We start from the raw sequence: 15655 nt of genomic DNA, 5'->3' as shown, positions 1-15655 counted from the left end.
TTCATTTATTAGTCAAGATGGAAGAAGAAGGCATTGCAAAATAACCCACTGCTAAGACACAATATCAGTATACTCGTATATACCGAAACGAAGAATTAGGAAGTTAGTGATTAAACAGGTGAAACCAGCAGGTGGATAATGTCAGTCTGGCAGGCCAATTGGCAGCTGAAAGTCGATTTATTAACAGTAGATGCTGAGGCGAAAGAAACTGACTGCAACATTTTATTTCTGTTCCATATGTTCATATGTTTGCGTACCAGAGATATGTGTACAGTGAAACTTTAGTAAATGCGTTATAGTTATGACTTAGCGTGCCTTACCGATTGTTAGGAGAGGTAGGCGCCATTTTTGCACATATAAGAGTGATTTTTATGTTGGAATGGACTGCCTGGGTAATGTGATTAACGTCTGTAACTGACAGAAATTTTTATAAAGCTACTTAAACTACATGAAAATTTCTGGAGCACATGAGACGGAGAATTTTATCGTATGTAATTTCTACATGTTAATTGACAATAATCTCTGTTTTGTTAATTGTCTTTGTTTCCAACGCAAAGTTACTGCATATTTTTTACCAGTTTTTTTCATACAAACATAAAATGTTAATGGATGTGTTACCTTACTTAAGACTTTATTTGTAAATGTATTATTTTCTTTTGATATTATTCAATGTAAATTTTACATACATGGTCAATAGTATGCCAGTCAGTTCAAAATCAATATCTGTATTCCGTTATTGAGGTAGGATCAGGAGACACGTTACGCAGATGCAGCGAGGAGAAATTAGGAGGGATGGAAGGAAGGCGCCATGTTTGTGACATCTATGTGACTGCACTAAGATTTGTATGTTTGATTAGTCAGCCAAGTTTAAGATGAGTAAAGATTTCTTCCACATTTAGTAGACGTAACTGGAAGTGACGCCACGATTATGTAATGGGGGACTGTGCTAAGTTGAGCGCATATCGCTATTTAGCAAGGTCAGAGACAACTCAGCACCTGATGATGTGTTCAAGCTTGAGCCTTAATGATGCTTTGCAAGATGGATCACATAGTTATGCATTCTCAGTCAGATACTCTTGTAAGCTTGTGAATAACAGCTTGTGGGTTCCCTTTTTGCATTTTATAATTGATCTAGGTATTTAATCATGCTTGCAAACAGTTTTAATTAATTTTCGTAAATGATATTGATGTTAAGGAAAGAGGTGTCAACTACTGGGTAGCTGTTTACACTAGTTTTCTAGAAGCTGATATGGTGTGTAGAGAAATGTTGATTACATGGATCACCAGTAATCTTTGTATCTGTAGAATATTTAGACTAGAGCAGATAAGGTTTACATCAATTGTCTAGCCTAATGGAAATAATTGTACTCCTCCAGTAGCTGATATCCACTGTCAGATTACAACACACACAAACTCTCACTTTCTGGTGTTAGTATACTGTTTAAGTTCTGAATTCCTATTTATTTGGAACTCTCATCTATCACAGTCTTGCCTATTTAGCATGTATTTTGTTCACATTTTTTTCCGTTTGTAACTTGATCATTTTCGACTACCTTGTGACCTTTCTGACTGAATACATGTACATACAAGCATTTATATTAACTCAGTCAAACATGAGATGGTTGGAGACAACGCACACACACAGATGTCTACAAGTCCCAAATTGCCAGATATCTTGCTGACTACGCAGAAATGCATGGCAGCCACTAGTAGTAATCAATCACAATTGTACATCCATTTGCATGTTTTAAAGCACTAACCAACGTATTACCCCTAACCTTTAGTCAGTTATTACATGTAACAAATACAATCTTAAGAAAGCCCTGCTTTCGGAAGTTTGCTCTCATCCAATCATTCCTCCCACCCTCTCTCTTCCTTTCACATTCTCTTTATTTTCCTCTCCCTCTGCCTCCAATATTTCATATCTATCTGTGGATCTCAACCAAAATTGTTATTTGTGTATAACTTTACCACTGTAGCTAACATAATTATTGCACTTAAGGTTTGTAAAATATCACCTGATTATATAAACGAGTATGAAGTTTAAGCTATATTAACTTGACAAAATCGAATTTATATACCACCTGAAATATTTATTCCAATGCATGTATTCAACACCTTACAACAAAGATTTCCAAAATTCTTTAAAATTTATTCTATCAGAATGCTGTTACGATGTATATTCCTTTTACTTTGTGATAATGTCTCTCATCTGCTATATGATCCTTGCACCTAATAGTTTCCAGACGCCATATTTGTTTAAACAATGTGACTGCATGCATGTGATGTGTTGCAACAGTGAAAGGAAAATGTGACCACTGGAGGTACTCTATTTTCCTTATTTTATTTTTACAGTTAGACATACGTTTAGTTTTCTGTCAAAAGATACACAAAACCATGTTCCAAAATAGTGTTTTGTTTCTCCACTAGATAGTGCCACAAGTTCCTCAAAAAAATCGGGCCACAACACACATACACACGTCACACTAACAATTGTAAATCCACCTGATGATCGTGGTCTAAGTCTTTGAAACGCGTTGTGGAGAAAAATAAACAGTGAGTGGTAACAGTAAACTTGATGTTTCATTTTAACTCGATTTCTATTTCTTTTCTTCAGACTACTCATACTACATAAAATAATTTAACAGACTTACATAACTTTAGGGACTGTTTCCAAAAATTACACTTACAAATGTGACAAACAAGTTAACGTGTTCATTTGGTTTGTTATTTGAACAAGTAATCGCACTGGGTCACTTTATTCGCATGACATTAGCTTCCACTTTCGGCCAGAGCTAACGACATTAAAACACATAGCGGAGACACCATGCTTTGCCTTTTGCTAAAAAAAATAGCCCAGATCACTTATAATCTGCTGGAAAGAGTCGAGGATGGACAAGGCAATTTTTGGAACGCACTCCTTTCGGATACACATTCCAAGAAGTGAGAACTTGTCACTTTAAAATGTACTTGTCCATTTGTTATACTGGAGTCGAAAGTTTCAGAATCCCGTTCGAAAAGAAATAAAAAGAAGAGACATACACCTTGGAAACACAAACTTTCCTTGTTCATTCTCTGTAATTTTCAACTGGACAGCAACACACATTCACGCCTGGGCCAGACTACTGAAGTTATACATGACATTTGAAACTGCGGATATACCTTCAGACTTCCGCTAAAACAGCATCCAAACAACCCCAAAGACAGCAAGGGCTATAAATGCGAGAACTATCGGACAGTCAGCTTTACTGGACATTCAACCAAGTTTCTGAACAGAACGATATACAGAAGAACGAAAAAAAACTGATATTCAGTTAGCTAATAATTTTGGATTTAGGAAAGATAAATCCACAGAAGTGACTGTTCTGATGTTACTCTTCATTATGTAAGTAAGACTTAACGAAAAACGAGATTGATCTAGAAAAAGCGTTCGAAAAATGAAAAATGAAGGAAGATACACGAAATCATAAGACATAGTTGTACACTTAGAGAAAGGACCGGTAACACGCAATATGTTAAATAACAGAGATATAGCAATAAGACTAAAAGACCAAGAGAGAAATATTCGAATTTAAAAAAAAAATATAGCACAGAGATTCAGTCTTTCTCTCTCGCTGTTCAACATGGGCATAGAGAAGAAGCAATTACTGAAATAAACGTTGAGTTGTGGAGACTAAAATTTCGGGTAAAAGGATATTCGATATAAACTTTGCTGACAGCATTGTTTTCCTCAGTGAATCTGTGTAGCAGTTACAAGACCTGTTGAATGGAAGAACGAGACTAATGTGTACAGAAAATGAAGTGAGAGTAACCCAAAGAAAGAAGAGAGTAATGTGCAGTATTAGAAGTGTGATAATCAATAAACTTAACATCAAAAGTGGAGAGCATGAAGAAAATGAAGTGAAGAAATTCTGCCATCTGCCATCTTGAAAGATAGAAACGGATTGCAGATGAATCAAGGAGAGTATAAGATTCAGACCAGTACAACTAAAGATGGTATTTCTTGCTACAATTAATTTGCTGGTATCAAATATTGGCCTTAATTTGAGGAATAAATTTCACAGAATGTGCATTTGGAGCGCAACCTTGTGTGTAACTGAGTCATAGGCTGTTGAAAAATGGAAAAAAGAGAACAAAAGCATTTGATACAGAGTACTATAAAAGAAAGTTGAAAATTAAGTGGACTGGTAAGATATGAGGACGTTCTATGCAGAATTAGTGAGGAAAGAATAATGTGGAAAACTCTGGCTAAAAAAAGGCGACAATATCATACGATGTGAATTGAGACATCATAAAAGAAATTCTATGCTTCTAGAAGGAGTCGTACAGGGCAAAAACTGCATGTGAACATCGAGACTGGAGTACTGATATATTCAGCAAATGATTGAGGATGTTGGGTCTAGATGTTGCTCTGAGACGAAAATGTTGGTACAGGAGACCAAATCGTGGTCAAACACACAACACCAGTCATAATATTCATTTCCCCAAAACAGTTATCCTTCAAACATTTCTATTAAACAAACTTCTCTGCTTGCATCAAGATTAAACAACAATAATTGACAGTAACGTTCGTAATTCATTCAGTAATCAGACTTGATTCTCTCCCTGTATAATTACCACAGTCACTTCTCCAAGACCACTTCATAATTTTATTCCTGTTGTTGACTCTAACGAAACATCGTAATATTCCACAAAATTAGTACACCAAGCATATGGTTAACTGAATTTATACCATGTTTCTCAGCACAGAAAAAAGCGTTTGAGTAAAGAAAATAATTTTTTGTTGTAAACCTGTTGTCGTTGGTCAGAGATCTATGTACACTATCTCATTATGAGAAATGAGTATTGAATGTGATCCTTCCTGATTTTGTATTCTGGTCTGCCTCCATAGCTGGAATTGCTAATGGGCAATAGTGAGATGGAACTCTCACTGAAAATAACTGCGTAAAATCCTGCATTAAATTTCGAACGTATCCACAGCACCTTACAAAATACCGGCTTATAACACCATTGAAGTGCTCGGTTTGTCTGATGAGGATGTTAAACTTAACAGTCTCTTGGCACCATTCAAGGTAAGTTGGTTATGTTCCAGCACTGGGTTTCATCTTCTCCCTTCTCCCTCATTATCGTCATTATCATCATCAACATCATCATCATCAGCCACAATAACAAAACAGAAAAGCACATTACACTATTACTGCAATCATCATACTCATTCGGATTAAAACCGTGACACCTGGGACTCTGGGCACATAGGCCACCCAAATACAGTAAGCTAGAAAGTCTTGTATAAGACCTTTACCCAGACGAATAAGGTGTTGAAATTTATGAGTTTTCTGTTGTCTACAAACTGTAGCTGGTTGATAACCACAAATTTAATACAGAAATAAATTTCCTGCGAGGGTGTAGCCTGTATATGCAGGTATCCAAATAGAATCCTGTAGAGATCCACAGATGGATACCCCATGGTATTACGCATTTCTGACCGAAAACGACTTCCCCCTAAATGAAGGACGATGGTGTTGCTCAACAAGTTACTGCAATAAAGTACTCTCAGCGTTTGCCAGTTTTTGGCCTCAATGAAGACGACTACCTTGACCCACGCGCCCTGTTCGCCGGATTTAGCACCCTCGGACTTCTTCCTGTTCCCGAGGATGAAAAGAGACTTGAGAGGGAAGCGTTTTGCGGATGTGGAAGACGTAAAACGCAGTGTCATGTAAGTGCCAGCAGGTATCAAAGAGGACGAATTTAAAAGGTGCTTCGAACACTGGAATGAACGTTTGGACAAGTGTATTAATGCTAATGGAGAGTACTTCGAAGGAGATTAAGGTTGTATTTGAAAACAATAAAGTATATGCTTTCTAGAAAGAAATTCCGGTTTATTTGGGTCCCCCCTCTAAATCTAACACTGGATACGTAGCCATTGGAAATAGAAAAACTGCCAAGAAAGGCCGACAGAGAGAGAACGTTGTAGCATGCGAGTGGTTAATTTTTCCCATTTTTTCTCGTTCTTTATACACACTCCCCATGCTATTTAATGCTCCTATGTACCTCATTTAGTGAGATACTGCAAAATCAAACCACACGTTTACTCTGTAATACCACAACAGCTCCAAATCAAGTTCACATAATTCTACTGTTAGCTTCTACATAGACTGTAAGACAAAAAAGGACACACTACGAAGTAATTATCCGAACGGAATGGAAGCGGTAGATATGATGTACATGTACAGAGAAACAAATAATTAAAATTTCAGAAAAAATGGATGATTTGTTCAAGAGAAAGTCTCACAAATTGAGCAACTCAATAAAGCGTTGGCCCTTATGCAAGCAGTACTGCGGCCGATAGTCGGGATGGTATCCCAGCGCTCCAGACATGTCTTCGGCCTCGAATCTCATTCGCTGCAGTAGGACTGTCTTTTGCGACCAGTCCCACTTCTAACTTAGTCTCGCCGACCAGGAAAACGTGTCTGGAGACGCCCCAGGATACCAACACGACTGTCGCTCACTGTGCGACCCGACAACCAGGAGTCATGGTCTAGGGCGCCAATTCTTCTCATAGCAGGACCTCTTTGGTTGTCATCAGCGGCACCTCCACAGCACAGCGGTACGTTTACGATATTCTACGCCCAGTTTTGTTGCGCTTCATCACAGGCCATCCTGAGCTTACATTTCAGCAAGAGAATGCCCGCCTGCATTCCGCGAGAGTTTCTACCGCTTGTCTTCATGCTTCCCAAACTCTAACTTGGCTAGCAAGGCCGCCTAATTCTTGAGAACGTTTGGAGTATAACAGGCAGGGCCCCAGAACCAGCTCGGGATTCTGACGATCTAACGCGCCAATTGAACAGAATTTTGCACGATATGCTTCAGGAGCACATCCAACAACTGTATCAATCAATGCCAGCCTAATAACTACTTATACCAGGTGATCAAAAAGTCAGTATACATTTGATAACTGAATAAATCGCGGAATAATGTATATAGAGAGGCACAAATTGACACATATGCTTGGAATGACATAGGGTTTTATAAGAACCAAAAAACTACAAAAGTTCACAAAATGTCCGACAGATGACGCATTGGCGTCGGATGTTGTCTTTCAGCATCCCTAGAGATGTCGGTCGATCACAATACATTGGCGACTTCAGGTGACCCCAAAGCACGGACTGAGGTCTGGGGACCTGGGAGACCAAGCATGACGAAAGTGGCGGCTGAGCACACGATCACCACCAAACGATGCGCGCAAAAGGATCTTTCACGCTTCTAGCAATTTTTCTTTTTGTTCTAAGCATGTGTGTTCATTTTTACCTCTCTATCTACATTATTCCGTAGTTTATTAAGTTTTCAAATTTATACAGACTTTTTGATCACCTGGTGTATGAGAGAGGGGTAGACCGATGCACGACTGACTAGTTCTATGAAGCTCTTTCTCTTGAATACATCATCAGATTTTTCTGAAATTGTCCTGTCCGTACATGGACATCACATCTTACAATTTTCACCCCTTTAGGATAATCCCTTCGTGGTGCGTCCTGGTTTGTCTGTGAGTGTATATCTACCGGTTCCCAATACAGAGTTGTGGTAATATTAATGGTAAAGCGGTTGAGCTGAAAATGAAATGACGAGTGCATCTGCTAGAGAACGAGCTTTATATTTCAGAATTCAGAATTGGGAGTGGTCAGACAAAAACGACAATTGTGCAGACGTGGTCGTGGCTGTTACTCAGTCGTCAGTTTCGAAGGTCGAGACGCTGAGATCGCGTCGGACTCTGCTGCGGCTGCGACTGCGTTTTCGGGAGCGTTGCTTGCCGCCATCTTCCCCAGGGCACGGGCAGGGAGGCGAACCGCTGGTCTTCCTGCACACAGACACATGTACCACGGTAACAGGTCAGCTAAGTAAAAGCAAAGAGCTCATATACAATGATGAGCCAAAACATTATGACCGCTTCCCGCCGCCTAGTGGTATTGCGGGCTCGTGATGTGCCAAAGAATGTGTGTAAGTGGAGCTCAGACGAATAGCACATCACTCTAACCACAGCGCGAGCCGCAAACGGTGATGTCCACTGACTCTGACAAAAAGCAGATTGTTATGGCCCGGTGCCTGGGAAGGAGCATCTCGGAAACGGGTAAGCTAGTCCGTTGTCTGGGTGCCACTGTCGTGAGCATCTATGGAAAGCAGTTCAGTGACGGCGGAACTGCGAGTAAGTGACCACGTGATGGACGCCACTCCTCACTACAGAACGAGGACGTCGGTGGCTTACCCGCTCTGTAAAGCAGGACAGGCGGCAATCTGATGACAGAGTACAATGCTGGGGCATGCACAAGTGCTCCAGGAAACACAACGTCGAACACGGTTCTCTGCAGCAGACGACACCGAAGTGTTTTCACGTTGCGCCAACGATATCGTCAAACACGAGTGCAGTGGGTACGGCTTCGTAGAGACTGTGCAGTGGATCAATGGAACGTGTCGCCCAGTTGGACCAATCAGGTTTCTCGTTAACCCATATCGATGGTAGTGTCTGGATGCACTATTACCCTGGCAAGTGGCTGCGCGAAACATCACCGCGCTACGGAAGCTGCCCAGTAGGGGCGGTATTATGCTGTAGTGGACATAACCGGGGCTCCTACAGGATTTGTGGCAGGCAACGTGACAGTTGTGCACTACCTGTAGATTGCTGCAGACCACCTGCTAGACGTCTTCCCCGACGGCGATGGCATCTTCCTGCAAAACAATACTTCCTGCCACGAGGCTGAATTGTACTATACTGGTTTGAAAAGTATGACTGTGAACTCGTGCTGATGTCTTGGCTAGCAATTTCCGTTCATATCAACCACATAGAACACATCTGGTCCGCAATCGGCAACCATCTCTGTGCCCACAAACCACCGACCCGTAATTTGAAGGAATTGCGTGACCTGCACCTATATGCCTGTTGCCACATACCTCTAGAAGTCTACCTAGGATTTTTTGAATCCATGCCAGGCAGAATCTCTACTGTATGCATTCCATAGATTGATCAACATGCTATTAAGTAGCTGGACTTAATGTTCTGGCTCATCAGTGTAAACAGTAACTAAATATGCATTCTTATTTTCTGATTTCTCCTCTACCTAGTTCTTAATCTACAGTAGGAAAGCTTCTGATCTCTTTTGCTTTGTGTTCGATCCCTGGGAAAGCCAACAATTTTGTGCGCAGTAGCATTGCAACTTCAATTCCGAGTGCTATGTTATACTTCGGTGTGCTGTGGTCATATCCACTGACACAAATTGAGGAAGCAGTTCCTCATCAGTCACTCTATACCTGTGATCTCTTCGCTACCTACTCTGATCTTAAGAGTTTGGAAGTTATGCCTGTCTGCAGATTCCTCTTATCTACGTCGATGGATGCGTTGCAGTAAAGCGATTTTGGAAATCTGTGATAAGATCCTTTGGGACCAAACTGCTGAGGTCATCGGTCCCTAAGCTTAAACACTACGTAATCTAACTTAAACTAACACACACCCCCATGCCCGAGGGAGGGGGGGAGGGGGGGGGGGGAGAGCCGCGCTAACCGTAATAAGGCGCCAAACACCACGCGGCTACACCGCGCTCCAGTTAAGGAAAAAGATTCGATTCGATTGATCTTTCAGTTATTTTAGAGTATTTTCGTATTTCTGTTTATAAGCCCAAGACTGCAACCCACAGAAGATTCCCACACACCAGAATAATTCCCTCCTCTCTAATGGAAAGGAGGGAATTCTGTGTGGTGGGAGTCTTCTTTGAACATTCATAACGTCTCTTGTGGGTTTGTTCCCGCTAGCGGTAAAACTAAAATTATTGCTCCAGAAATATTTCATGTCCTCAAGTATTAAGTGAAATAGAATGCACCACTTCAAATAGCTAATAAGTTAAAATGCATTCCGCTCTAGATTCAGAATTAGCAGTCCTTACACGTTTTAGTATGAGTTTGGACTTAATGACTATTCGCTTAGTCCATTTGTAATTTTCATCATCAGTTGAAATACGTGTGGAGTCAACCATGTTGTCTGCACTGTTTCGAAAACTTATTTATTATTTATTTCTTTATTAATGCATTTATTTAAGGCCTTCAGGTTCTCTTTTGCATGTAACCAGATTTCTTCCTTGAGTAAACATTACAATTTACATGACACATGTGCAAAATATAATGATAATAATAATAATAATAGCAATAAATAATAATGTCGATATGTATAGTAATGAATAAGTGGAATTCGAGAGATGTCTGTCTTATTAAATTTAAGCAATTTCCTCATTACGTTCTTGTGGAATGTGCATACTCACATCTAATAGGAACATATGACAACCGACCAGAACGAATGAATGCCGAGAAGTTGATTGGTCGGAGGGAAAACGAGAAATAGTAGGGTACGATTAGTAATTTTGATGAAAATAAGAAAACAGAAACAGAAGGGCGTGACAAAAGCACTGAGAGCGTAGTTAAGCCGACGATGAAAGATAAGACTTTAATCACTTCTTGAAAGTGATACAGGATACAGTGAAATTGTTTTCCACTGTTGTATGGCTGAAATGGAGGAGGAGGTGAATTAAAGAATTAGTGCTGTGCAAAGCTATAGCCAAGGTGCTGGAAATATCCGATCTGATATGGAAACACAGCATGTCATAATGACGCTGCCTGTCTGAGTATAGGGAGGACCGATATGATCCAACAAATGTTGAACACGTGTCTTAGGCATGCGTTCATCGCTAGCCTATTTTTTCACATCTGTGCTGGTTGAATTGCATTACAGTAATGAAGCTTTGACAGGACTAACGATTACACTAAATTTATTTTGAGACGGAAATATTTATCCAATATTTTAAATTGCTTGTATGTTGGAGAGAGAACTTGATTTCACGAATTACGCATACCTAAGAGCTCGGCAAATAGAGTTCTTAATTTATCTTTTTCTTCTGTACCTCATGCATTATTTTGTTCAACAACAAAATGTATGGTTAAACCAGAAGAGATTTTCTGCTCTGTTGTTATTTTTTCCCAGACTGTCCCATAACCGATGCAAAAGCCAGAATAAAAATACAAATAAAATCGGAGCAAATAAGTGAAACATATGTCAGTACCAGTGATGCCATTACTTAAGTAACGTAGCTTATAGTTTTCTTACTGAATACTTTTCCACCTAAGTAGCCTTCATGAAAGCATCTTGCGTTGAGCTGTAAGCGAGCGAACGGACATTGTAGTCATAAAAGCCAGGAAGTGAAATAGGAATCAGCCGCATTTGCAGAAAGCCCGCAAACTCACGGGTGAGGTTCCTCCTCAAGTGATCATACTTTCCGTGCTCTGAGGGACACCACTCTGGGTGCCGTATTCTGAAAGTCACAAGACAAAGGAATCTGTTTTTAATTACTTTTGTGTGGAAGGAGGGTGTATTTCGTTTTTGGCAATTTCTCAGAAGAATGTTATTGTGATCGGACTTGTAGAGGGTCATGTTTTGTCGAAATGCACACACAGCTAAAGATAACATCTGAGAGTGGAACGAGGGATAACAAAGTTTAGGACACAACAGAAGTTGTGGGATACAGCCGCTAAGTTGGGCTATTAAAGACAAAATGTGAAAACGTGAAAACTGCTGTCGTTGGGTAATATAAGTAATTTATAAATGGGGGAGAGAAACATGGCTGTGCTTATAAGAGGTCCATCCTCATTGGCCATCGACGAAAAAAGAGAGTAGGACACAGTTTTTCAGTGCCGAGTGTTCCGAAGCTTGTTACTGGTTAGCCACCTGAAATGAGAGTAAGAGAAGTAGGCCAGTGTCCAAGACATTTTCTTACTAGATGGCTCTCGGGATATTTATCGTTCAGTCAATCAAAGTTATGTGGTAACAGTAAAACGCAGAGACCAGAGCCTTCTTCTTACAAACCAGATGGCACAAAATTGCTCCCATCCAGGAGCCATCATGTGACGATTTCTTCAGGCGAGCGTCTCCCCAGACGGGCGCTCCTTCTAGTAGACTTGATGAGCGGGCGACTTAGGCAGTAGTCCGGCTTATTTGAGCATAGAGGCAGATGCAAGTTGCTAGTACGAAACCAATGACTGACTCTCGAGCCACTTCAATCATCACCTGCAGATTAACGCGGTAAGACCTAGCCGCAACAGCGACACAAACCGTACGGAAAGTCGCGTTGCTTTTATCGAGATTCAGCAATTTCAAGCTTCATTCTGAAGAGTTAGCGGCAGCTGTACGGTCAATAAGCTTTCGACTCCAGCCATAGACGCAAACGCATACCCTTCTGTAGCGCTTTCTGCTTTAAAAATTAACCATTCGGCAATCCTTTGAAATCTGCATTGGAGGCATTATTCGTGAACATCGACGTATTGCAGTCGAACATATACCAAAAGCAGTTACAGTAAGTGTTGAGACAGTTCATTATCAGTAATAAGCTCAAGTATAAAAAACCAAATGCAAGGTGGGTCCCGGAAGAATAACACAACGCAAGGGAACAAGAGTCAAAGTGCGTACAGACTTTAACCAAAGTTATGAAATGAAAACGACCCTTTCCTGGACAACATTTTAACGCGTGATGAAAATTGGATCCACCATTTTGAACTAGATTCCAAAAGATAAATCATGGAATGGAAACACACCAACGCAATCATCAGCGATAAAAGTCAGTTTGAACGTCTTTTGTGATGCCCAAGGTGTCGACTTCCGTGATTATTTTGAAGATCAGCGTGCACTAGACAGTGACCACTACTGAGACATACATATGAGAAAAATAAATCCAGAAATGACTAAAAAACGTCGCAGATCACAAAATGAAGACTTGATATTGTTACACGACTATGCTCGCTCCCACATCTACCCAGCTGACCCAAGCAGCCATTAAAAAAATGTGTGTGGGAGATACTGTCTCATCCTCTCTATAGTCCAGATTTGGCTCTTTCGGATTTGCTTTGTTTCGTCCACTCAGCGAGACGTTATGTGAAAAAAAGTTCAACTACGACGAATCGGTCACAGAATTAGTCGGAAAGTGGCCCAAACAATATGATGAAGACTTCTTTGCACAGGGTATAAAAAAACTAGTTCAATGCGCATTGATATTGGTGGGGATTAGATTGAGATATATTAAAAGTCTCATTTTGTAAAAATACATAGTTTTTCCTACTTCAGTTTCACTCTTGAACTGCTGAATACCCCTTGTACATTCCTTATTACTTTCTTGCGTGCACAAAAGTCATGTGATAAACATTATTTGAGCTGCAATGCTAGTAAGCGTTGTCTTCAACGTCCAGATGTCAGTAAAACAAAACTCGCATAAACGCAATTGCACAGCAAAGTGTATTAATTGCGATCTGCATCTACATCTATACCCTGAAAACCACGGTGAGGTGCATGGCGGAGGGCACGTCCCATTGTACCAATTATTAGGGTTTCTTGGCGTTCCATTCACATATGGAACGCAGGGAGAATGGCTGTTTGAATGCCTCTGTGCGTGCAGTAATTATTCTTATCTTATTTTCACGATCCGTTTGTGAGCAATATGTAGGAGGTTGTAGTATATTCCTAGATTAATCATTTAAAGCCGGTTCTTAAAACTTTGTTAATAGACTTTCTCGGGATAGTTTACGTCTATCATCAAGAGTCCTCCATTTCAGTTCAGTTCCTGCAGTATCTCTGTGACACTCTCTACGTATTAAAGAAATCTGTGACCATTCGTGCTGCCCTTCTCATGAAAAATAAAGAAAATATCAAAATGGGAAAGTGTATACAGAAGCAAACAACCGTGTATGAAGAGTTAAAATCAAACGATTATTGTGTATTCAAACTGTTAGAATTAGCCACACGAAAAGATAATTAAAAACTCCTTCCTGACCTTTAGGATAGATGGTTAGCTGTCATAAGGAACTTCATAAGGCATCTGATAGTGAAATATTTAGCCTTGTGATTTACTGAAGTATTTACTGCTGAGCGCCAATGAAATATTTAGTCCGCAGCTCGTGGTCGTGCGGTGGCGTTCTCGCTTCCCACGCCCGGGTTCCCGGGTTCTATTCCCGGCGGGGTCAGGGATTTTCTCTGCTTCGTGATGACTGGGTGTTGTGTAATGTCCTTAGGTTAGTTAGGTTTAAGTAGTTCTAACACATTAAATCGCATACTTTTAATAACAGTTGGAATTAACTAAAGCAGAAAATTAGTTAAATTGCAATTCATAGCTTTCGTTTACTGTGGATAGGCACAACAAATGATCGTAGACTTACTGTGTACATTCACAAATGTAGCAAAATCCGTAAAAAGACTTATGTAAAGGTTTTTTTAAATTGCCGCTACCAGTCACAAACTTTGTCAATTATTGTATTACTTATTTATTTAGCGACGTGTTTCGAGGGTTATACCTCATCTTCAAGCTAAATGGCATTACAAAAAGAACTTTACAGTAAAGTCATGCTGATATTACATAGTCTTTTCGTAAATGCTGTGGTCATCTTTGTTCTTCTCGCGTGGCAATCTCGTTGTGATGCGTTGCGGTGTTTCCATTTCCGTGGCTCTCTTGGTCACTGTTCAAAAATTGTAACTTGGAAACACGACTACAAACAGTTCTGTAGTGCAGTGGACAAGATGACCGTCGAAATACAGCTGGTTTCGATTTGACTATCGATTTGTCGATCTATGTGGTGTCAGATGTTTACATTTCTTCTGCACGTCTTGTTACAAAGATGACCACACCATTTACGAAAAGACTATGTAACATCAGCATAACCTTATCGTAAAGTTGTGTAAGTAAGCTGTTTAGGTTTTTTTACTGGTAACGCCACGTAGCGCTCTGTATGAAAATCACTGGCTGTGCTGTGTGCAGTCTGTGGCTAGTTTGCATTGTTGTCTGCCATTGCAATGTTGGGCAGCTGGATGTTAACAGCGCGTAGCGTTGGGCAGTTGGAGGTGAGCCGCCAGCAGGGTGGATGTGGGGAGAGAAATGGCGGAGTTTTGAAAATTGTAAGTCTGGATGTCATGAACTGCTATATATATTATGACTTTTGATGATATTAAGGCAAATACATTCTTTGTTCTCTATTACAATCTTTCATTTGCTAACTATCCCTAGCAGTAGTTAGTGCCTTCCATAGTTTGAATCTTTTATTTAGCTGGCAGTAGTGGCGCTCGCTGTATTGCAGTACTTCGAGTATCCAAGATTTTTGTGAGGTAAGCGATTTGTGAAACGTATAGGTTAATGTTAGTCAAGGCCATTTTTTTGTAGGGATTTTTGAAAGTCAGATTGCGTTGCGCTGAAAATATTGTGTGTCAGTTTAAGCACAGTCTTGTACAATTTTTCTAAGGGGACGTTTCATATGTCGACCCTTAGCCAAGGATACCTCACTGGAATCTTCGATTTTTTCTTGTAGTTTGTGTAATTAGTGTAGCTTTTGTTTATTACTAGCTCGTAATTATAGAGACAATTTCCTTTGTAGTTGTAGTTTTTCATAGTTGTACAGTAAAACAGTTGTGGCATACATGTAGATTTGCACCAAGTATTTCGCAGCTGCGCTTGCAATTAACGAGATATTATTTTCAGTGCTACGTTAATGTGTTCTCTTATTTTTGCTCTTCCAATTGTGCTTTTCTGTGTTATCGTGTGAAATATTGTGATAATAATGGCGTGTGAAAACGTAATACTAGGCTCCAAAG

The 15655-nt window shown here is 40.1% G+C and overlaps 1 protein-coding gene across 3 annotated transcripts in view; it reads right to left on the bottom strand.

The window, feature by feature from the left end:
* The window catches only part of LOC126272335 (uncharacterized), a 115366-nt gene that overhangs the window by 5003 nt on the left and 94708 nt on the right, over positions 1-15655 (bottom strand). Inside the window, exon 4 of one of the 3 annotated variants that reach the window (XM_049975118.1) lies at positions 7723-7855. The exons of 1 other annotated variant lie outside the window; for it this stretch is intronic. In XM_049975118.1, the coding sequence (XP_049831075.1) occupies positions 7723-7855 (133 nt within the window). Of the gene's footprint in view, positions 1-7630; positions 7856-15655 lie in introns of those variants that run through there. One more of the 3 variants, XM_049975117.1, reaches the window with a different exon arrangement.

Source organism: Schistocerca gregaria, chromosome 5 (genome assembly GCF_023897955.1).
Source record: "Schistocerca gregaria isolate iqSchGreg1 chromosome 5, iqSchGreg1.2, whole genome shotgun sequence".
NCBI lineage: Eukaryota > Metazoa > Arthropoda > Insecta > Orthoptera > Acrididae > Schistocerca > Schistocerca gregaria.
This window is presented reverse-complemented; position numbering and strand designations above follow the sequence as displayed.